The sequence below is a fragment of the Urocampus carinirostris genome, chromosome 16, assembly GCF_059441175.1.
Source record: "Urocampus carinirostris isolate Australia breed hairy pipefish chromosome 16, RoL_Ucar_1.0, whole genome shotgun sequence".
NCBI classification, from domain to species: Eukaryota; Metazoa; Chordata; class Actinopteri; order Syngnathiformes; family Syngnathidae; genus Urocampus; species Urocampus carinirostris.
This window is the reverse complement of record NC_142364.1, coordinates 32,123,893-32,148,232: the sequence shown is the minus strand read 5'-3', so window position 1 is coordinate 32,148,232 and position 24,340 is coordinate 32,123,893. Positions and strand designations below refer to the sequence as shown.

The 24,340-nt window shown below is 39.2% G+C and overlaps 1 protein-coding gene across 1 annotated transcript; it reads right to left on the bottom strand.

Moving 5' to 3' along the window:
• Nucleotides 1–437: 437 nt before the first annotated feature.
• On the bottom strand, nt 438–18,593 carry ccni (cyclin I). Its single transcript, XM_088319636.1, has 10 exons — nt 18,371–18,593; nt 16,751–16,910; nt 12,701–12,835; nt 10,135–10,209; nt 9,208–9,348; nt 7,933–8,058; nt 6,060–6,161; nt 4,890–5,037; nt 3,180–3,358; nt 438–1,648 (listed from the first exon to the last, which is right to left on the bottom strand). Exons 2-10 carry the CDS (start codon nt 16,862–16,864, stop codon nt 1,457–1,459), a joined length of 1,212 nt encoding a protein of 403 aa, XP_088175762.1. The 5' UTR covers nt 16,865–16,910; nt 18,371–18,593; the 3' UTR covers nt 438–1,456.
• Nucleotides 18,594–24,340: the final 5,747 nt, after the last annotated feature.

The following is a 24,340-nucleotide window of genomic DNA, read 5'->3' as shown; positions in this document are numbered from 1 at the left end:
GTCTACCTATAGAACGCCTCAAAATGTGTACAAATCTTGCTTCAAAATGTCACCGACAGACTACTGCTAAGATTGTCTGATTGAAAACTTGTATTGCGGTTGTCTCCAGAATATATTCTGCCAATAAATAATTCTTGAGAAGCAGTTCATCTCAAGCCTCTTAATTAACCAATTCTCGTTACTCAAAATTTAACGAACATGCGAAGGACAGGATCAGAATCTTCGATCCTTCTTCAGTACCATCAATTTTCGGTATTATTTTTTATTCCTAACATTGTTTGATAGTTTGTCCTTACAGTCAAGTTCCTTAAACACTTTCTTTAGCTTCTTAAGTAAATAAAACTGACCAACATAAAAGTGAGTAAAAATAGAAACTACACTTGATTTCCTCTTAGAATTTTCCCAAAATAACACGTTGTACATATAAAACGACCAGGTTCAGTTGTCAAGCTTTATTTTCTTGCGCCTTGTGATGCATCCAGGTCCCACAAACAACATCCAGCAGGCTCCTCAAGCTGGTAAACAGAGTTTTTAGTAATTGGAGGGTGGGGTTGGGGTGGGGTTCAATTGTAGTAATTTATTGTGACAGTATTACTCGATTCACTTTGTGTTTAGCAAAAACAGATGTGTAAACATTTTTCTGAAATTGAAAATGCCCTTGTTTCACAAAAAAAATATTTGTTAACTTCATATGTTACTCCATCTTGTCGACAGAAGCAGAGTTAATTTAGCCGCTTTCTACTCAGACACAGACACACACAGCGTTAGCTTAAGATAATATATTAGGAAATCGGTGTTCATCCAATATATGGTTCTCAGATTGGCTTGAGGTAAAAGTATTTGATGACTGCTGCAGTTGTTTGATTATGTCAGATAGAAATCTTCTTCAGTTCAAATGAGCTAGGATTTCATGCACATGTGATCAAAAAGTGCTCTTTAGCAAGAATAATATTTTTTTTTAATATAAAGAATTTCATTGAGGATACAGAAACTAAGAATAGGGATTGTGAAAGGCATAAAAAGAGGAGACAGTTAAACATAAAAGATTAAAGACATTGAAATATGACAAAAACAGTATGGTATGATTCACTTTATCAAAAGGTGCAATTGTAAGAATAAAAGCAGCAGTTACTCATTTATGTATTTATATTAATTTTGGCGGGGACTCTGTTTACTGGGTGAAGGGGATGCCAGGAACTACACTCAACACTTGAACAGATTCAAGGGACGGATTGTGCTCATCAAAACCAACTCAACTACTTCAGTCATAATACACCATAACATAACATTTGAATCATATTGTAACATTTGAATTGAGTTAAAGCTCACAGCACTACTTTTAGTGAAGACTTTTACGCATCAATTAATCGGTGTCAACACTGGCTTCATCACTTTTGGATATGGACAATGACATTGCCAATTAAATGATCACAATGAGCAAAGATGAGAGTGCTATCTATGAGGCGCACACTGGATGCAGGGGCGGACAGGGGGAGGAGCTGCCTTCTAGATGTGACGTCAGAACCCCAAGACAACTGTCTTCTGCCGTGGATGCTGCCCCCTCTTGATTAGAAGTGGTCATGTTGGATTCTTCATTGTACAGGCGCTTGATTCCATCGAAGAAGTCGTCCACTTCCATGTCCTCCACCTTAAAATATGGTATAGGGAATAAACATCCGTGCGGTCATACCCCCATATGAGTGCTCCATTGATTAGTCGACATTTTTGACAAAAGTCAGAAATAGAAATATTCTACAATAAATTCCATTGTCGACTATTGACAATGCAGTGCAGCTGGTTTAAGATCAGGTAATTGTGTAATTTTGTAATTGTAATCCTATGCAGTCCTTTGAGACATTGTTTGTGATTAAGGGCTGTATAAATAAATGTGACTTGACTTGACTTGACAGTTTTCGTCCCTTGCTCTATTGTGGTTTATTGATTGCGGTTTTGCTACTTTGCTGATTTTCATCATGCATTGTGTTCTGCTTTCTGATTGGCTAAACAGAGGAAGATGCTTTATATGGCCAACAAAGTTGGACCTCTCCAGCAGCTACACTTTTCTGGAGCCATATGTGGGTCTTAGGAGCTCGTTACTGGCTCCCAGGTGCTTTTTAGAAAATGCTTGATTTCTGTAGGACAGAACCAGTACGTAAATGCAGTTTTCCATAATGTCCATATGGTGGCAGCAAAGAATCGTGTACTTATTCCTTGAAGTTGTGCAAAACAGCAAGATTTTTTTATTTTGTAATTGGACAGTACAAAGGTTATTGGTTAAAAAAAAAGTTTATGATGTACAGTACTTTTTTGTTAAACAAATACTGGAGCCAGTAAATAGGGTTTGTTATTGAGTAATAAATCAATAATTAAGTTATTGTCACATAAATAAAGGATGGGGCACGGTGGATGAGTGGTTAGCGCATCTGCGACAGAGTTCTGAGGTCATGGGATCAAATCCAGCTACCAGCCTTCCTGTGAAGAGTTTGCATGTTTTCCCTCTGCTTGCATGAATTTACTTCGGGCACTAAGGTTTCCTCCCACATTCCAAAAACATGCATGTCAGGTTAATTGGCCGGTCCAAATTGTCCCTAGGTGTGAATGAGCAAGTTTTCTGTCTCCGTGTGCCCTGCAACTGGCTGGCAACCAGTACAAGGTGTCCCCTGTGTCCTGCCTGAAGACAGCTGGGATGGGCTCCAGTACCCCCGCGACCCTACTGAGGATAAGGAGTGCAGATAATGGTTTCTACTTCACAGGTTTTGACTACCGCAAGACGTTTTGGATGTGTATGTTAACTTAAAGTTAGAGTAACTTTAAAGGAACTACGGAAGTTGAAACTTTGTTATTCTCTGCTGCCGACTCCTGGCTTAAAGTCATGATCGCAGCCTTAGTCAGCTCTTTCATGATGCGCGTGCAAGCACGTGCGTTTCTAAGACACACTAGAACAAACTCTTCTTTTTTCATCTTACTTGGGGTTTGGGTTGGCTTTTGGACTTACAAGAATCAGAAATTTTCTACTGTCACCATTTTAATGCAACACTGTGACAAGAAAAAATTTACTCATTACGTGAGTAATTTTAGCTACGAGCAAAATCATGGAACTAATTAAGCTCTTTTGCAGAGGTACCACTGTACTTCACAGTATTTTATGGATGAAAGTGACGTGATTCTGCCTCATTTACCTTGCGCTTTGTGGAGGCCTTGCAGCTGATGGTGACTTTGTGCAGGCGGTTCAGGTGGCAAATCGGTTGAGGTGGCGAGAGGAGTGCCGGTAGGCAACTGCGGTTTGCGGTGGATTTCTGGTGTCCCTCGTTTACTCCAGCTACTGGTGTGGAAGACTCAATAGAGGAATGTGTGCTCTCTGAAAATAAAAAAAACAATGAACATAGGGGGCTAATGATGTTCTACTTGTAACATTTGGGAAATTTGTTTTTGAAAACTTGAAGAGGGCATATAAACTTATTCGGATTGAAACTGTGACCCTAATTCCACACTAGACGCTTTTTTTTTGCTACATGTGAAACACTACGGGCTTAAATACAGTGCGGCATCTTCTTTTACTTTTACATGGCAGCGCCAAGGAAAACGACGAGCTACTCCTTTCCACAGCACAAATATAAAACACAGCAGTCACGTATGAAAACATTTATGATGGCCTTAAAGAAAATAAGTCCATGTTATTTAACATTACCCATATAATACATAACAGGAGTGAAATGGGAGGTTTGACAATACTTAATTCAATATTTAGAAGATACTTATGATATTTCAACTTTTTCACAACAAATCAGGTCATTAATTTATGCATCCTCTGTGCAGTGGAAGTTATCTATCAAAAATGCAAACACTTCACTTTTTGTATCATCGGCATCTATGTCAGGTCGCTGGTTTCCTTTAATCCTCATAGAACGATAACAAGTGAATGCAAATTGGTCTTCTACAGTAGAAATCACCAATAATAACACAAAAGAATGACTTCCAACTCACATTTATGCGACGTAGCCCTCAGTGACGTTTTTTGAAAATATGTACTGGTATTTCTAATTACCATATTGAATGGTCACATAATCAGAGTTGTTTACGTCACATATTTTTGAAACAGAACTGAAAACGATGCAGATGAAAACGCGTCTAGTGTGCAGTGAGACGGCACCGTTGGCCTTCTGAACTCAAAGGTGTAAACCTTAGTGTTAAGGGGTTAAAGTACCATATATTTTCAAAACTCCGTCTCTTTGTAAATATCGCAACGGTTGCACAATGGTTAACAAATATCGTGTCACGTGTTCCTATTTTGAATATCGGCACATTTCACTCAACACTGGGAAATTCCAAATCTCTAGTTGTTTTTTCTAATAATATCCCCTTGATATAAAAGAACAACATTGAAAATCAAATTCTAGAATGTAATAAGAGATCTGATTTTATACTAATTTTTGTATTGGCATTAAAGAGTTCACTTTTTTTAAGTAAAAAGTAGTTCTACAACAAAAATAATAAGCAGACCAGATCAGATGTCACTGCAAGTGTCCAGCAGATAGAATCAATTCCCCATAAATAATCAAGGAACATTCAACATTAATACAAAATTAAGCATTGCTTGATTTTGCTTTTTGATTTTCTGAGTTTACTTAGAAAATGCCTATTTGCTACAATTAGGCTCAGTAAATTACTGAGGATTCATAGTATTTGGTAGCACAGAAATAGTTATTAATGATGGAACTTTTCGGAAAAACCCTCTTTGCCATTTTATACCTATTTTTTAAATGCATAATTAAAAATAACGGAAACTTTCCAAAATGGGCAGAGTTTGATAGAGGGCATATGAGTAGGTGCTCAAGAACCATGTAGTCTTTTTTTCTGTGCACCTTGTTATTGTGTCCACGAGTGTATACCTGGACAGTCCTGATCTGGACTCCGCAAACTGGCTGGCTTGAGAAGGGGTTGGTAGATGTAGACAATGTTAGCAGGCAGGGAAGATCTCTGTTCAAAAACACGACAGGCAACTAGCTCTCGACTCCGAATCAACTCTGAGGTGTCGATCTGAGAAGAGTCAAAGATAGAGGGAAATATTTATACAAACATTGCAAAATTATCATTATGAAGAAGCCACAGGATTCCACAGGGTTCGTATACCTTTTCCAAGACAATTTTCCAATTTGTCCAGGACCATTAAAAAAAGAAATCCGGAGTAAACAATTTATTTTGAAGAACCATAGATATAACTGGAATTTACGTATGCGATTTTAATCTTTGTGCATTTATCTAGATTCTAATCTAGACCATTCATCCATCTTCTGTGCCACTTATCCTCACCTAGGATCACAGGGGCCCTGGAGCCCATATTCCAGTTATCTGGGCCAGTGATTACTTTCTGTCATGCCCCCCTAGGATGTAGAAAACCTCTCACGCCCTCACCAAGCCAACCAGCCCCCAGCCCCTCCAGATCTTTAGATCTTGAGGTAGATCACAAATATATTTGTGAATCTGAACAATATGTGTGTATATATATTTTTGAGATATATTTTTTGCATGGTTCATGATAAATGCCCAGAATTGATACATAATCCTTGCACTAATAAATATTTCACAGTGCCCTGTTTAGGTGTAGCAAACACCCGTCCTCTTGGGCGCGACCATGAGGGGGCGTGGACGTTTCATTGGACGTTGCCATAAAAATTAGCTGCCAATTGTCATGGACGAAGAAGGAATGCAATGGCAAAGCAAAGCCACCAGAGAGCAGTGTCGGCATCATTTTTAAGAAAGACTTTTGGAAAACAGGCCAATAATTTCAAGCATTTACAAGCACTTCACCCAAAATTCATGCACTTTTCATTCCTTTAAAAAAACAATCCGACCACTTTTAAGCATTTCAAAACACCCGTACAAAGCGTGATTAGAAGTGTACAATATTAATGGAACTGGTAAAATGAAATCGATCCTTAATTCGAAATTCCAGAAACGCCATTTGATTTTTATGTCATATTTCATCAACTATGCTTCCTAGCTGCATTAAGTGAGCATCTTTTATGTGGAGGTTGAGACATTGCAAGGTGGTCCAATACCTGCGCTTTCCTTAGGAGTTCAATGGTGAGAGGCAGCCAGTCTGGGCAGCAGGTCTCCAGCTCCAGAGTGATGAGGGCCAAGGCCAGCATGGAACCTCTCAGCTACATGACAAAGAGAACAAACTTAGAATGTACACGAATAATCCAATATACAGAATAAAGGTTAACAAAATTACTCAAATGAACGGCACTAAACGGATTAAAAGTACATTGTGTACATACACTTGGAAAGAGGTTCAGGTCAAACTTAAGCTAATTCAGGACTGATCCATTACTTGGGTTAATTTTTTCCAATCTCCGGAGTTGTTATAAAAAAAAACAACAACAACAAAACAACCCACAGTTAGTTAATTCATTATTAATTACAAAAAATGTGACAATTTGTAAAAAGTATAAAATACAAATAAAAAACCTTAACTGAGCTGTTTAAATAAACACTTATTGGAAAACACTTGTAAAATCTGGATCCTATTAATAGCCCCCCAAAAAGCTTGTTTTTCAAAAATATTCTGACCATAAATTGTTTTTTTTCTTTTTAAAATTTACATAAATTAGTGTAACACTACCCCCAAAAGTGGTTGTGCCTTAAAGCAGTATTTGGATTAAATCCACCAAAGGAATAGCTCTGTCCATTTGATAATGGATGAATGTTCATATATATATACACATACATAACGGGTGTAATAATAACCTTTGTTTTGTTGAAAATCCTGCTGAAATATGTTTGTAAAGTCTGTGTATAAGTGTCTTGCAATGACGAGTCCAACAGCGCCACCAGCTGGTATGGGGTAAGGTTTAGTTTAGCCTATGATTTTATGACCGAAATGCGGATATTGTTAGCCGTCTCCAGCACGCTGCTAACGGTAAGCCAAGATCTTTAGGTGCTCAGCAAAAAGTTAATTGACAACATTAAAACCACAGCTGACAGATCTTGCAACATACACAATAATGTAATTGATGTTGTCAAGCTGTTTGGATTTATTTTTGTTTTGTTTCTGTTGCCATTTATGTTAGTTTTGCCGTACGTTGTACTGTACTGAAATGCTAATTTCCCTCATAGATGTTGAGAACCAGCGGAGGTGCTAATCACATGGTGTGTGTATGTTGTGTCGCTCATTGCAGGTAAGTTGTTCCCGTTTTTTCTCGTTATTGTAATTATTTTTATTTTCACAAATATATAAAAAGGATGATGTTGGTTGAAATTCAGATGAAAAAATATGTCGCGTTGAATTCATTGTAAAAGTTAAAACCACTATACGATCATTTGTTAAAGGTATCTTGTTAAAATGTATGTAAAAATTATTGTAATGGTTAATTTTTTGAACTGTATTGTATGTCAACTGAAAAGAAAACTTCGATATGTTTAGAGCAGTCTCCAGCGCGCTGCTAACGATAGTGAGAACCAAGCGGAGGTGCTAATCACATGGTGTGTGTATGTTGTGTCGCTCATTGCAGCAACTGTAATAAAAGCCTCATCATCCAGTCCAGCCTGAATGTGGATCCTTGGTGGCACGGGTACACCACGGTAACATAATATGTGTGTGTGTTATTTAAAAAATATATAAAAATAAATAAAGGCTATATGGTTAAGTGGTCAAATGCTTTGCCTGTGCTTAACTATTTAGTTTAATGCATTTGCAGGAATTAATCGCTATAGACAGTTAAGGAGTTTAAATGAACTCAAGCAAAGGCCTGCAACCCACTCAAAACTGGTCCAGAACCCACTTTTGGGTTCCGACCCACCAGTTGAGAAACACTGGTTTTATTTACCAAATTCTTCTTTTAATTGACAAATGGAATAATTTGTCTTGGCCGAAAGAAACATAAGTCAGGCTGGCTCTAGAATATAAAATGGATTATCCACTCAACTCACCTGGATGAGTGAGTGATCAGCCAAACAGCGGTAAAGTTGTTGTGTGAGTAGGGCGAGATGCTGGGATCGATTAAGTCCGTGCAACAATTCCGAAACCCCAGAACATGTCAGCACCATTGCATGGAACTATGAAAAAAAAGTACAACAAATTTAGAAATACAGTAATCCCTTACTACATCACCATTTACTTTTTCATGGATTCACTGATTTTTATCGTGCATTGTTACTCTTCTCTTTCTATGTGTCAATAACGTTGTGGTTTAATATATACATGTAGAAAAAAACAGCTTGCCGAATTTACATTACGTGTTTCGTGAATTTCAGCACATAGCTCAAGAATTGGACCCTGTGATAACAATTGTAAAATGTAATCTATGGTGACACACCGGTGCACATGGATCTTTTTGCCAAGAAGAAAAAAATTGCCAATCAATAAGTTCTCACACCTGCGCCGCGGACTTAGAAATAAGACAACGCTGAGCAGTGAAATGCACTGTAACAGGTAGTATGAACCCCCCTTTTGTGCAATGGTATGCCCCAGCAGCAGTATTGTGGTGTGTGTGATGTTATGTCACACACACAGGAGTTCAATACAGTTCACTTGAGCATCCTTTACGGTTCTCCATTATCATTACTATTATTACTGCAGCGCATACAAACGTACACCAGAGTAACAATTTGTCCCACTGCACTTTGTATTTTATTTCATAATGATTTTGGATTTTCTCCCTTTCAATCCATTTACTCGGGCCGCTGTGGGCGGGGCTAATCCCAGCAGTTTGAAACCTTCAATTCAAATTTAGGATTAAAATTATTATTTGACAGTGGTTATTTCCCCCCAAAAAACCTTTATGAAGTACCCTACTTTTATCTGTGAAACAAATGCTTAAGCTTGTAAATAGGTTTTATTCTTTGGTTTCAAGTTTTTATTTGTACAATAATATAATAAAAGGTTTCTACTAAGCTGATTTTGCCTATCACAGGTTCTTTGTGGAATATAACCCCCGTAAAAAATGGGTGATTACTGTATACAAAAGCAAAAGCGAAACACATTTATGGCACAGAATCACACACCACATGACTAAACTCAGCTACAAGGGCCACCACGTTGCAAACAAAACAACAAAGAAGCAGCTACAACCTCGGTTTACATTCTGAATCATGCAATGTTATTATTATGTTTCGGTGTAATTAAGTCATTGTAGGCAATGATTGCTTATCAGGTGACATTATGTGGCGGGAGGTGGGGTGTGCTGTTGATAACTGAAAACTTACAATGTGCAAGAAGTCCAGAGATGTAGCGCTGTGGAGATCCCAATTAAGTTTGTCAAGAATGATTCTTTCCATCCTCCGGATTTCTGATGGAGAACAGCCACACTTGCTGGAAATAACCAACTCTCTCAGCAATGGCACACACTAAGAGACACGCACACACGTCTCCATGTCAACAAGACAGCAATTGAGCCTTTTACATCAACTTCATAGCATCATTTTGTTTTGGCAATGTTAGTTTCGGATTAGGGCTGCAAATAATGACTGTATGACTGTTTTAATAGTCGACTAGTCACAAACTATAGAAACTACTAGTCGAAAAATCAGATCATTGTTATTTTTTTCTTATATTTAGCATGAAGTTGATGTAATTATGTGGCAAATGCTAATAAACACAAGAAAGATTGGTACAATGAAAACTACATATTTTATTGAACATACCCCATATTTGTACACAAACACCTTATCTAAAACCATTCAGACACTGTGCTTGGTCAGTAGAGACATCAATACATGAATAAGTCTTTTTAGGGACAGGCAAAAAATAATAAACCAAGAAAAGGAACAATAGCAGCGGTAGAACAGTAAATAAAACAAATATGATATAAATTTTGTGAAGTACATTAAGTGTTTTTTTGTTCGCTTTATCCAGGCTAAAATCCTCCAAAACTTTAGAAGTTATGGTAAAGTTGATGTCGCAATTTTTGTATGTTTGTGTTACCGTTTGAGACAGAGACACTATTGGCTATCGAGCATTAACGACTCTCAGCAGAGAATATGATCATGTAGAGATGCCTCTCCATCTTGAAAAAACTTGTCTGGCGAAAACATTAAAGAATGAAATTCATTGTCGACTATTTACTAATGATTTTTGTCAACACCGTCGACTAATCATGGCAGCCCTATTTCGAATATGGTGTTTGAGTTTACCTCATCCTCCTCGTAGGTTTTGGCAGCCAGGAAGAAAGCAGTGATTGCGATGCAGCGGAGGTACTTTGGACGAGCCTGAAGGCAAAGAAAAAAAAGGCGCAAATTAGACATTTAAGAGAAATCATGGTTGTTTTTGTAAAAACAGTAATCCGTGTCGATAACATGCTAACGTGTTACTTAATAACTTTGTAACTTTGTTACAAATAGGCTCAGTAAATTACAGAGGATTCATAATATGTACGTTGTTACAACATGGTGTGTTACACCGCTTCAAAGCCATCTAATCAGTAACTGTACCCCCCTTGCTCAGGAGAGAGTCAAGAATCTTTAGTCCGCCAGCATCACACCGCTAATCACGTTAAAGTTGAGTTGGCATGTTTGTATGGCCCTACAAAGTACCACTCTACAGTTACGATGGGGCCATCTCAACCACAGAGTCCAAGAATTTATCCCTACTGATATTCTCCCTATTTTATATACCGTATTTTCACGACACATACATAAGGCGCACCGGACTATAAGGTGCTACAGTGGGAACGTCAACAAAACAGTCAGATAATTCAGTCAAAATTATTAACCCCTTAACATTCTGACGGCTTGCAAAGAAGCAAATACATGAACGTTGCTTTTTGCCAGCTGTTGTTTTAGCCTCATAATGCCTTTTTATAAATACAGACTATAGTAGTAAAAAGGTTCTCTCCAAGCCGTAGAGGAAACAAAAGTGATTCACATCTTTATTGGCCAATTGCAGGCTTTGTTTTGCCCTGCTTAGCCTATGCGAGCCTGTAAATCAGACCTGGGCACTCCGGTCCTGGAGGGCCATATGTCCTGCCAGATTTTGAGGTTTGCTCTTCTTTAACTCAGGTGATACAAATTATATCCTCGTTAGCAAGCTAGCAAGTGCTCGTTAACGATACTGGTGATTGGAATCACCTGTATTGGATCAGAGAAACCTCAAAAATCATGCAGAACATGCGGCCCTCCAGGACCGGAGTGCCCAGGTCTGCTGTAAATGCTAAAAAGGATCCGCCTCCTTTACCTGCAAATAACTTAAGCCAATAGTGACCGATTGAATGATATATATATATATATATATATATATATGTAATCAGCATCCACTGCGGACTACAACGCTCGACCTGCCACCATCAAAGCGGCGCTGCCACGAGCGGCTGCCTTTTCCAGCAGCTGCCCTATTTTTTTATTGTCTGCTCCTATCTTAGGCGTTTTTTCTTCCCGTTTTGACTACTACACTATGGATTACTTCTATCCTATGGGACATGGGTTTTAGCGCACAAAAATGCGTGTATTCAAGAAATTTCAACTCCTTGCCCTGAAGAATTCTCGTGCCGGCGTGATGAAGGGGCCTATCGTGGAAGAAGAGCCGGAGCTAGCGAAGCGGCTAGCGGCGTTATAAGTCTTCGGTACCATCCGTAATCATGGTTAATGCGAACTCACAACCAAATAAGATCGTCGAGTGCTGGTGGAAAACATCGAAGCGCACAGGGAGCGCAGTTGCTGTGTTTTGCGGAAAGGTGGCTCACGTTTAGCATTCCGGACGCTAACGTGTAGCCACTCGGAGCTACCCGGAGCTATCCGGCTTCAACGCCGCTATACAGAGACAAGAAAGCCGGGGGGGAATCGGAGAGGAGGCGGACTTGCTAACACAAGGTGGTGTATCGCTGGATTTTCACAAAGAAAATATTTCCATCTGCCGCAGGGATGTCGAACTTTTGGACTGGCGTGACGTCATCCACTCCGCTACAAGCACCCCTAGGGCATCATGTTAATCTGTTAATAAACAACGGGGTAGACTGCTGGAAGTGTGAATTTCCCTACGGGGATGAATAAAGTATCTATCTATCTATCTATCTATCTATCTATCTATCTATCTATCTATCTATCTATCTATCTATCTATCTATCTATCTATCTATCTATCTATCTATCTACTTCTCCTTCAGGGGAAAATCTAGTCGGCGGCTGCTTGCATTAGTTGCGAGACCTTGTGACTCAATATTGATCCTTATATAAGGCTCAAAGTATTATAAGGCGCATTATAAGGTCAGCTTTAGAGAGAAAAAAAAAGACTTTTAGGTGCGCCCTATAGTCGTGAAAATACGGTACTTGCATCTAAGCTGTTTACACAACTATAGAATTAAAATATTGAAATCAGGGGCTCAGCTTTTATGCAGAAGCTAGGTTGTGTGTCACAAAAAGCGAATGGTAGGCAGTGCGTAGACAGGAGGTGTGCCTTATAATGGAAGAAAAAACCATTGGGTTATCAATGGGGCAAACTTACAGAATTTACTGGAAACATGTTCCGGATTTTGGTCATTTTATTTGTAGAATTATTTTGCCTGGAAAAAAATACGTCTTGGACAGTACCAAGCAATACTGGTTGAAAATCACCTGTCTAGAGTATATTTTCATAGCTGGGTTAAGCAAAATTTGGAGCATACAATATTGAGCAGGTACAAAAATGAAAGGGAAAAAATAGCTAAAATAACAAAAAGGTAGCTTCTACAGTTGATCGTTCTCGAGTCTTCAATAGAAAGGGTTATTACCTTGATGGAAGCGAGGAAGCGGTCGAGAATGCTAACAGCTAACACCAGTGTCTCTGGGTACAGCTGCAGTCTGCCATGGAGTTCTGTCAGCCAGCATATGGCCTTGTCCCGCTGAGTAGGGGAGATATCTGTATCCTGAATAAAAATGTAAAAACAATTAAAACAACCCCAAAAGTCCTTGTTAAAGTTTTGAACAAAGCAAGTCTTGTTTTGCAATGTACACACCTCAGATGGCCCTGAACAACCAGGGAACAATCAACATTGTCAATACAAAAATCAATATTGCTTGATTTTTTCCCTCCCACCAGTTTTTGTAGTTTTCATAGGAGTGCCTATTTTATAATTGTCTATGAACTGGGGTAGTAAACTACCAAAGATTCGTAGTATTTGGTAGCACTGTGAACCACAATTAATCTTAAATATTATCCTGCATATGAATTGAGCTATTGATTTTTTCTTACTCAAGGTTTCTACACCTTAAGGCAAGTTAAATTCTAGACTTTTTAAAAATGCTTTTTGAAATAAAATTTAAGACCAAGTTGACAAAAAAACACAATTGGATGAAACAAACAAAACATAAATATTTCTTGTAACATGCCTTGTACGCATTACTTGGCACACCTTTCAGCCATGGCGAAAAACATGTGTTAGACTGACACTTCTTATTAAATTGACTTTCCTAGGTCCAAATTAAACGCCTATTTCCGAAGTTGCTATGTGTATTGTGGATAGACCTAAAACAGGATTTTTCTCTGAAGGCCCGACTGAAACCACATCACCGTTTTGATAGTTGTGTTGTTGTTGGTACACCATGTTGCCATGAAAGTAAATCGTTGAATTATTAAAACAGACATTAATAAAAGTTTCAAAATCTTTTAGTTAAAACAAATATGAATCTTATAAATGTGTTCACTTTTTAAGACTTCCGCAAATTGGATTTATGACATTTTAATGCCAATTAAGGCGTTATTTTTTGAAGAATGAATTCAATGCCTTTTAAGACATTTTTTAAGGATCCACGGGAACCTTGTCCTAAGTCTACATTGTCAAGAACTTGGGCTCCACACTTTCCAGGCGGGTTCAAAAACCTGACCTGTATAAAGAACAGGCTTATGAAATAATAATAATTATAAAAAAACAGTTGTAATTTCAAGTTTCATCCATATATGTGCAACAAAATGTTTTTTTCCAAAGTATAAAAAAAGAACATGCTTCAGAATAGAAAAAAATGTAATTCTTATTTACAAACTCAGTCAAAACATAACAATATTCATTTTTTTATCAATCTTACCACCTTTAAGGCAGTGAATTGGAATACAAGTTTGTTTTTTCCATTGCACAAAATAGAAATGCTTTTTGAAAAAATAAAAACTTCAACAACTCAAATATAAACATAGATAATATGTTTAAAAGCCCACAAGCTTAGCGGTGGAAAACATGTTTTTAGAATTAGCATAGCAAGCTATGGGGTCTTTGGGCAAGTTAAATTTATGACTTTTTAAGACTCCTTAATCCCTTTTGAAATCAAATGTAAGACCAAGTCGACAAAAAAAACTACAGTTGAAACAAAGAAAAAAACACAAATATTTCTTGCACACATCACATGGTGCCTTGTACACATTACCTGGCACAGCTTTTAGCCAATGCAAAAAAATGTTTGTCGGACAGCCACTTCTCATTAAATTTACACATTTTGATGGTACGAAGTAAAACGTCTCTGTCCGCTACTTTTTCTGATTCACGGAGAGACAAGTCAATAAAAAAATGTGTCAAATTTCAAACTAAGTGTGGTAGTTGGACTTTAAACACACAATAATACACAAGAAAAGTGTTTCAATCTTGAGGCAATTGAGAGATGTCTAATTATAATCCTAAGTGAATAGTCTCCAAAATCAGAACAGGACCACTAAAGCGATACTTGTTTGCAATGGATCGCTTAAACACCTGCATCGTAGGGGCACCACTTTCTGTGGTGTGTCTTGGGCAAACACAGCCTTGCGACGCCTACAAATTTGACTCAGATAAAGCACCCTTATCATCTTGTCACTTTTGATTTCAGGTCTAAATTGTCATACCGCTTTTCAGAAATACTACATCTTAAATCACTGGGTAGAAACTATTTTCTCACAAAATTTTGAGCCGATTTTGTGCACATTCCCATCGAACATTACGCACTGCATCACTAATATTTTTTTCTTAATGAATGAAAGTTGGACTTTTGTAGCCCTGGTAAGTACTAAATAATACAAAATGTCCCTTAAAATGTTTTTAGCTCCAGTAAAAATCATGTCAGACCATATCTATATAATAAGAGGTGTGGCTTTTCAGAATTCAAATTGTTTATAGTGTCAAAACGCTGTTAGTATTGATTATTTTCCATGATCCAATAAACATTACTTGAATAACTAAGAATATTCACGTCCCACTCCTTTTCTGGTAATGTGATCGACAGTTTCAGCAATCACATGTATTCCATTGTGCTGGTGAACATTCTGGTACTCCACCAATAAGTCAAGTTTTGAACTATATTAAACACAGCCATAATTTAGATAAATTCATGCTTCATGATTGTACTGTTAATGAGCCGAAAATTTACCGCAAACTGAAGTTGTGTCTCACCTAAACATAGAGCAATCAAGTTTGATTCCTTCTTAAAAATGTTTAACTTTAAACTCGTTTACGGAATGTCAGAACACCAGTCTACCTCTGCACTCTCTGAACTATCAGCTGACACCCCATGACGTCAGTGTGACACACACAAACAAAAAACACACACAACTACAGGGTATTAAATGCAGCGAGGATGTTGTTTCCACCATAATCCTTAAAGTAGGCATGTCCAAAGTCCAGCGCAGAGGCGAGTTACAGCCTGTGATTCAATGGCTTGCAGCCTCTATCATAAAATTAATAGGGCCCGCCAGTAATGTTGACCACAGAATAAAATCAATTTTTACAAAAGCCCTTGGCTTACTGTGAGAATTTTAGCCCAACCCCTCTCCAACACCGCAACTGTAAATGAAAAAGGGAAGTTGAGTGTGTGGGCCACCGCTCCCAGGACAAGTACAAATTGGAGTATTTTTTCACTGAAATCCGAACGACTGCGGCTGCATAATTTGCCAAGAGACTTTGGCTGTTTTCATAGAATATGAAATTATGAGGCACTGCCAGACGAAACATGCTGGCAACAAAAGCTAACTGGAAACGAACACTGCAAAAAGGTGAATCAACTGGAAGCTGTTTTAAAATCACAGAAGCGCTTTCTTAAGAGAAACTGCATATCAAATGAAAATGCTACAAAGGCAAGCTACGAGGTCGCGACGCTGATCGCCAGGCACTGCATAGTCGGCCCTCACACATTAGAGTCCAAATCTGGTCTGCTTTCTAAAAAGTTTGGACACCCTTTCCTTAAAGGGACATTGAGAATTGTTTGACCACTAGATGTTGCTTTTTGTCGTGGTGCAATTAAAAAAAGAGTGCTAAAACGAACAAGGAAGAATACAAACTACGGAGACTCAAAGTAACCAAAATGCACAACAGAAGGTAGATGTGTTGGTAGGTGACTGAACCTATTTTTACCCCACTTCTAAAAATTACCACTTGATAACAACATAGTAATAACATGGTAAGGTGCTACTTTAGAAAGTTATATCAAACTAGTAGCCCTTTGCACTAATCAGGAACAAAAAAGTATCTTAGCTTCAAAAAGGGTTGGCAACCCCGAGTTTAAAGGGTTTCTCAACTGGAGGGTCGGGACCCAAAAGTATGTCACGGACCAACTTTCATTTACTGTTGGAAGGACCTACCAAAGAAATCTGTACTTTTTCCATCAGTACATTTGCTGTTTACTACCTTGTAACATTATAGTTGTGCGCTGTAATGTTTTTTCAAATATATAAGTAAACCTGAAATATAAAGTGAATAAGGTAGCAAAAGAGTGACAAAAACATAAATTATACGGCATTACACATTCATGCAGGGATATTGTTGTTATTACTGGTTTCTCAGGAGAAGAAGCCCTTTTGGTTTATTTTGTTTTCAAATAGTACTGACCTGTGAGAAGGGCCTCTTGGGCACGTAGATCGTCCACATATTGGTTTCCCTAGACATGGCTTTTTCTAGAAGAAAAACCAGCCTGTGGACTCCCCAGGGTTTGGAAAATTTCATTCTCTCTCACCCTGGTCAAGCCTTCCTCCTCAGTGGATACAGTTACCTGCAAAATGATAGATTTCAATTGGATTAAGGGGCCTGGGAACTGTGATACACAATTATATGCTATGAACTCTACACATATAGTGTTAATAAAACATTGCTATTCAGCAGCAGACGACTTTTGGATGTTTAATTTTGACTTAGTTTATTTAGACACGATTAAGACCAAAAACTAGGTGTATCGAATTGTTTTTTATGGCTGTCCAACCTGGACCAAATGTAACCCAAATATATTCACTATGTGTTTAATTTGTCCATCAAAAAATCATTCAATAAGTATATTCAGCAGCTTGTCAATCAAATAAAGATGTCTATTAAAATGTTTTTAGCTGTGTAGGTTCATAACATAAAAAATCAGGTCTCAAGATCGTCAAGAAAAAAACTTAACTGTAGTATTAAAATAATTCCAAACTGCTTAATAAATTGTACCCTTCATGGGTAAATATAAAAATAGAATAAAAGTACTTTTCAGATTTAAGTCAATATTTGTTTTTCAATTTCCTTTTTATGTAACCGCTTTAGAGGAAACATTATTGCTATTGTTTTACGCTGCAAAAATAAGTTATTATATTTTTACACGCACTTTTTACACTTAACCACACCATGATGCACATGGTGTACAACGCAAAATATATGTACATAAGCTTTTCCTTTTTGTATATATATATATATATATATATATATATATATATATATATATATATATATATATATATATAATATAGTCGATGATATTTTTATTGCATCTCAGTTTTAAACTTCTTTTGTCAAAATTATACACTGGGAAAACAAAGTAAATGTCTTAAGCATTTTTATGGTAATGACTACAGTATTTGGACACTCTTAAATGTACATTATTTTAAATATTCTACCATAAAATAATCGAAATGAGTGAATTGATCACCTATATATGAGTTAGGTTATTCTCATTTAATTAAAAATAATTCTTTAGTCATAACACAAGAAAAACAAGACAACGAAAGATGATCACTTTACAACTTTTTTCCCCTTCAATTTAATAACTCGACGTTTCACCGTGTACAGTATATTTTCCTATACATGTTTTAATGCATTTTATTTCCGACTAACTAAAGCATGAGGATTACAAAGCTAATAAACCAGAGATCAAATCATTTTCTTATAAAAACTGGATACAATTCACCCAAATAGAACACCAAAACAATGAAATGTGTTCGATGAGATTCTGAGAAATGTCATCGTCAATGGCACTGCGCTAAAGAATGACCCTTGTATAAAGCTAGGTAGCTTTTTAGCCTATCGCCAGATATCGTTAACGTTTTCTTCAACAAAACTTTTATGTCCATAAGTATTATAGTAGACAAAACTAGGATATATATCTGTTGGACGGAACAAATTACGTTAGCAACCATACTGACAGATGATGAAGCCATTTAAAAAGATGACTTGTATCCAGGAAGTAGACGGCGCCCAAAGCCTTACCTCCCCTGCGAAGCGGAGAAAACCACGGTTGGTTTTCATCCGGTCCACTCAGTTCCGAGCTAAATCAATTCAGGGGTGTCGGGAACCCGTTTTCCCCCTCACTTAGTCATCCATTTTTGTTTCAATTTTGAGTTAATAGAAGAATATAAAACAATAAATTTGGGGAAAGTAGACATCTAGTGTCTACTTCAGTGGAAGGGACTGTAGGGAGGGAGGTGGAAAATAAACCCCGCCTACTTCTTGGCCCAGGCCGAGAGAAGAGTAAACAACTCGTCAATAGGGTTGAATTTTTTTTCTTTCGTGTGTTTCTACATTTTTTGTTTTTGTTTCTTTATTCAGGTTGATATTTATTTAATGAATGTGAAAACGTAAATTGAATACGTTTTATGTACGTATGGGCTACCCAGATGCTTTTTTTAGGCACAACAGAAAAAACAACGTCAATAATTATTAACAAACGTAAACAATAAACGAATGGCACAAAAACAGCTGTACAATGCAATAATACAATACTGTGGGCGTAAGACAATCTGTGTCCCGCTGCGTGTTCACTTTCCGGGACAGACTTAGTATTTGGTCAATGGAAAAATAGTGTTGAAGATAAGCAGTTCAGTGAAGGACGTCTCATCTCATCTCATTAGCTGTACCGCTTATCTTCATTAGGGTCGCGGGGGGCTGGAGCCCATCCCAGCCATCTCCGGGCAGTGGGCAGGGGACACCCCGAACTGATTGCCAGCCAATTGCAGGACACATGGGGACAGACAACTCACCCGCTCATTCACACCTAGGGACAATTTGGACCGGCCAAATCACCTGAAATGCATGTTTTTGGAATGTGGGAGGAAACCAGAGTGCCCGGAGGAAACCCACGCAAGCACGGGGAGAACATACAAACTCCGCACAGGAAGTCTGGAGCTGGATTTGAACCCACGCAGGAGGTTCCCAAGACATGAACTGCGCCGCCGTGCTGCCTTGAAGGACATTTGTTACAAAATAAATATGAGTAAAGGTAAAACATAATTCACTACAGACCAATTGATAAGGACTCACTCTCCCACCAAGAGGCCATCGACAATTGGCCAAACACGGTTCTTATAAGAGAGAAGCGTGTTATTTATTTGTAATTTTTGTTGTTAGTGTTTTAGTGAAATGTAATTTTATTCTGGAAACTGGAGGTTTTATTTTGGAGATCAGAAATTGTGCTTGTGATAACTCACTTGCAGGAGCACGGCAAGACAGTGGTTTACGCATGTGCAGCTCAGTTCTGAGGTCATGAGATCGAACTTTCCCGTGTGGAGTTTGCATGTTCTCCCTGTGCTTGAGTGGGTTTCCTCCGGGCACGCCGGTTTCCTCCCACATTCCAAAAACATGGATGTCAGGTGATTTGGCTGGTCCAAATTGTCCCTAGATGTAAATGAGTGAGTGAGTTGTATGTCTACGTGTGCCCTGCGACTGTCTGTCAACCGGTTCAGGGTGTCATCTGCCCACTGCCCGAAGATAGCTTGGATGGGCTCCAGCACCCCCGTGACCCTGGTGAGGATGAGCGATGCAGATAATGGGTGTATGGATGAATGGATAACTCACTTGCGCTTAACACCATCCATTCATCCATTATCGGCACAGCGTATCCTAAGTAGGTTCCCGGGGGTAATGGAGCCCATCCCAGCTATCTTTGGGCAGCCCATCGCAGGGCACACAGAGATAGACAACTAATTTGCTCATTTACACCTCAGGACCATTTGGACCAATTAACCTGAAGTGGATGCCTTTCGAATGTGGGAGGAAACCGGAGTGCCCGGAGGAAACCCACGCAAGCATGGGGAGAACATGCAAACTCAGCACAGGAATGATGGTAGCTGGATTTAAACTCATTACCTCAGAACTGTGCAGCGGACGTGCTAACCACTCATCTGCTGTGCCGCCCGCTTAACACCACTAAGGGAGCTATCGCAATCACACTTCTCAAATCTCCGTGAGATTAAAAACAAGAAAAAATGTATGAAAACTTAATAATTTTGATTGGCACGTCATTTGTAAGTCTTAAAAATGTAAATTGGTCAAAATGTCCTTTTGGAAGTCTACCGAAACACTGGGAAGCCATATGACCCCATAGCTTGGTAAGCTAATTCTGGATAGTTATTTTCATGAGATTGTGGGCTTGCACAAGTATGTTTTATGTTTATATTTCCACTGTTGGATACTTTATTTATCAAAAAAAGCCTTTCTATTGAGTAAAAAAGAATAAAAATGAACTTGAATTCTAATTTACTGACTTAAAAGTGGTGTGTTTTGTGAAAATGACAATTGTTAAATTTCGACAGTTTTTAAATTAACAAATTACGACTTGTTCATTTTTGTAACACATTTTATTTTCCACTGTGGAAACAAAAGATGCTTTTGTTGTAGATTATGCCAATTGAAACTGTGGTTATTTTTTGTCATTATAGGCCTTGTCTTTATACAGGTCAGGTTTTTGAACCCCCCTAGAACTGAGCATCCCCCGGTTCTACAAGGTAGACCTGGGAGCTCCAGTCTTCTTCCCTAAGTTCTACTTTTCAATTATGTCGTTTGGTTATTTGTTTCTCCGAGCTCCTTGAGGAACCTTGAGGTGGACATACCCTGAAGTGGGTTACAAGAGGGTTGTAAATTTGCCAAATGAAACATGGAGCAATAACAGGCACGTCTGGGAACTCACATTAAAAGGCGAAAAGAAGAAGTCCATGTACAAGACATTAGCACACAGCTGAATCTTCAAGGTCGTAAGATAAGACCATTGCTGGAAAAGTACACGGATGTGAAACAATACATCCATCAAGTAAATACTTCATTAAAATATGTGGATTCATATGATGTGCATTTATAACAAGTAAATGAATAATGTGATGATTGAATAATGAAACTAATACAACTGGAAAACATACTCAGTAAACCTATTTTATTAATCTGACAATACTTAAACATGTGCTCAAAGGGAGTAAAATGAAACCGAAGCTTTTAAGTGCCTACCTCATTCCATTTTTTTCCTCGCAGAGAAGACATATTCAAAATCAAAACAAGAATCTTTACCCCACAAAAGAAACTTAGAAATCAAACAAATCACACTTCAAACATATAATAGCATCGCCATTCATTCTTATACCAGATAATACCCAAAGAAACTCTTGATATATTAATCTCGCATTTTCTAGTAATTCTTTTTTTTCAATCCTGTTTCAACAAACATCACATCACAAAATAAACAAATCACCTGTAAAGAAAAAAATGGATGACAGGTTGGAGCCAAAAGCTTATAAGAGACCTGTCCCCAAAATAACCTTGGACTCTTCTTTTAATTGTCAAAAACCGGAACAGAAGGAGGACCCAGATGCGTGACGTTTCTCACACAAGCTATATTTTACAGGAAATGGGGTAGTCATGCACGTTAACCCAAACGCCAGTGATTCAGCGATCGTTGGGCGGAAGACCTAAGGCAGCAGTTTGGCGTGGAATGACAGGAAGCCAGAGGCCGACGAGATCGATACCAATTGCGCGAGCAGATATCGGACAGATGGGGTCGGTACCAGACAGGACGGGACAGACAGGATTGATATCAGGCACTGGAGACTGGAGTCCGATAACAAGCAGGACGAGACAGACGGAAATGATACCAGACACTGGAGATCAAAATTAAACAGAACAAAATAGCCGGGAACGAAACTGGAGATTGCTATAAAACAGGACAAAATAGATGGGAACGATACCAGACTGGAAACACAAGCAGGAAACCGGACAGAGTCAAAACCCATGTATTGCGGGTGCAGAGGTTCGTTGACGGACTGACAAAGGGTGAGTGAGAGCACTGAGCTTAAATAGGAGGGAAGCGAATCAGTCAACGAGCCGCAGCTGGCGCCAACCGGGCGGGGCCAATTGGGCGCCATGGGCAACCGTGACATTAACAATCATATAAACAAATTATATCTTACATCATTCTGGCAATTGTTTGTTTAAATCACAAAATTGACAGCATTTTACTATTTCTGAGATTTTCTTTTGCTTTTCCATTCATTCTCCTCCTTACTCTATATCAATAATATAATGGGTAAACCCTGAGAAAAATAGAGTCTGTAAAAAAATTAAATGGTATTGGACGTGTACCGACCCGATTACGAGTCCGTATTGTATATGAGTTTTAATTGACGTACATTAGGGACATTTTTAAGGTCATAATCTAAATCGTTCCATAAACGAATTCCCTTTCGGGTGGCACAATGGCTTTTCAATTTTCTGCGAGAATATTGGACTTCGAAGTAATGGCTTCCCGTGAGATGATGAGTATCTTCTCTGTGGAGAAACAACTATTGAATATCTGTTGGGAGTTGGTGCTCACTTGTGTTGTAGACTAATAATAAGGATTTAACATTCCGTATGTATTCGAATATCAACATGTTGGATTTTATAAACTGTTTCTTCTTTATACCCAGCGTTTTTGTCACAAACCAGGTCAGGAAACAGGAATGAGAACCCAATCGCGTAATGTTATTCACAGATTATTGGGGAAAGGAGGAATGAGCGCACACTCGATCCGGCAGCAGGAAAAGAGAGAGGCTGGGCCAGCAGACGGACGAGCTGGGAGAGTCGGAGTGGCGAGCAGACGAGTCGGGGTGACGAGCAGGCGAGTCGGAGTGGCGAGCAGGGGAGTCGGACTGGCGAGCAGGGGAGTCGGACTGGCAGACGGGTGTGGAATGCCGGCAGACGGGTGTGGAATGCCGGCAGACGGGTGTGGAAGACCGGCCGACGGGTGTGGAAGACCGGCCGACAGGTGTGGAAGGCAGGCTGACGGGTGTGGAAGGCCGGCCGACAGGCGCGGTATTGAGGCCGACAGGCGCGGCGTTGAGGCCGACAGGCGCGGCGTTGAGGCCAACAGGCGTGGCGTTGCTGCCGACGGGGACCTCGGACAGATCGGCGCCAGATTTTCCCGGAAACCCCATTCGAGGCACAGAAATTCCCATTGCGGGCGAGTCCGTGGGCCAAATGGGAGGGAGAGGCGACAGCGCGGCAGGACAAGAGACCCTAGGAGGCGGGGCCGTTGCCATCTGCCAACGTGACAGGAGCTCAGTCATCTGAGCTAATTGCTCCTGCTGGCGCTGCATGCTCCATAGATTTCGCTCAAGCAGCAGTTGAAGGGCGGTGACGTCACTGGACAATCGCCAGACAGCGCCCTCTTTCCGGTCCAACTGCTGCAGAGTGTAGAGAGTATCTAGCTCCCCCCAATCCGTGCTTGTGTGAGTGTTCGCTGGGTTCATTTTGTGGTCAGAGCGTTCTGTCACAAACCAGGTCAGGAAACAGGAATGAGAACCCAATCGCGTAACGTTACTCACAGTTTATTGGGGAAAGGAGGAATGAGCGCACACTCAATCCAGGGATCTATGGTCACGGAAGTAGCTTGACATCAGAACTAAGGAGTGGTCAAAATTAAACAGACCGGGCCGAAAATAAAACAGGATTAAACACAGGCAAAAACAGAGATTCACAGAACTTAGCATATCACACAGAGTCTAGCAGGAGTTTGGCAGACGCTCTGACAACAAACGGCTCAAAGGACAGCGTTTAAGTACTCACAGGGAGCAATCTGTCAATGTGTTTCAGCCGGTGTCCATGGGCGGGACCAATTGGGCGCTGTGGCAACCGTGACAGAACCTGGTGCCACACGGCTGGGACCAATTGGGCGCCATGGTAACCGTGACAGTTATGTACAATCCTAAGAGCTTTTTTTCTGTAATTAAATAGGCAATTTTATATTGCTTTCAAATGTATCTTTACCCATATCCTTAACTAAATAGGGCTAATGTAATGAACTGTACATTATAAAAAGGTTTATTTTTGGTCAAATATATGTCAGCATCTACTTAGAACTCCATTGTTCTTTGCTAATCTTGGATTGTATGCTACTTATCAGGGGTGTCCAGCTAATATCATGGCTAGTATTCCCTC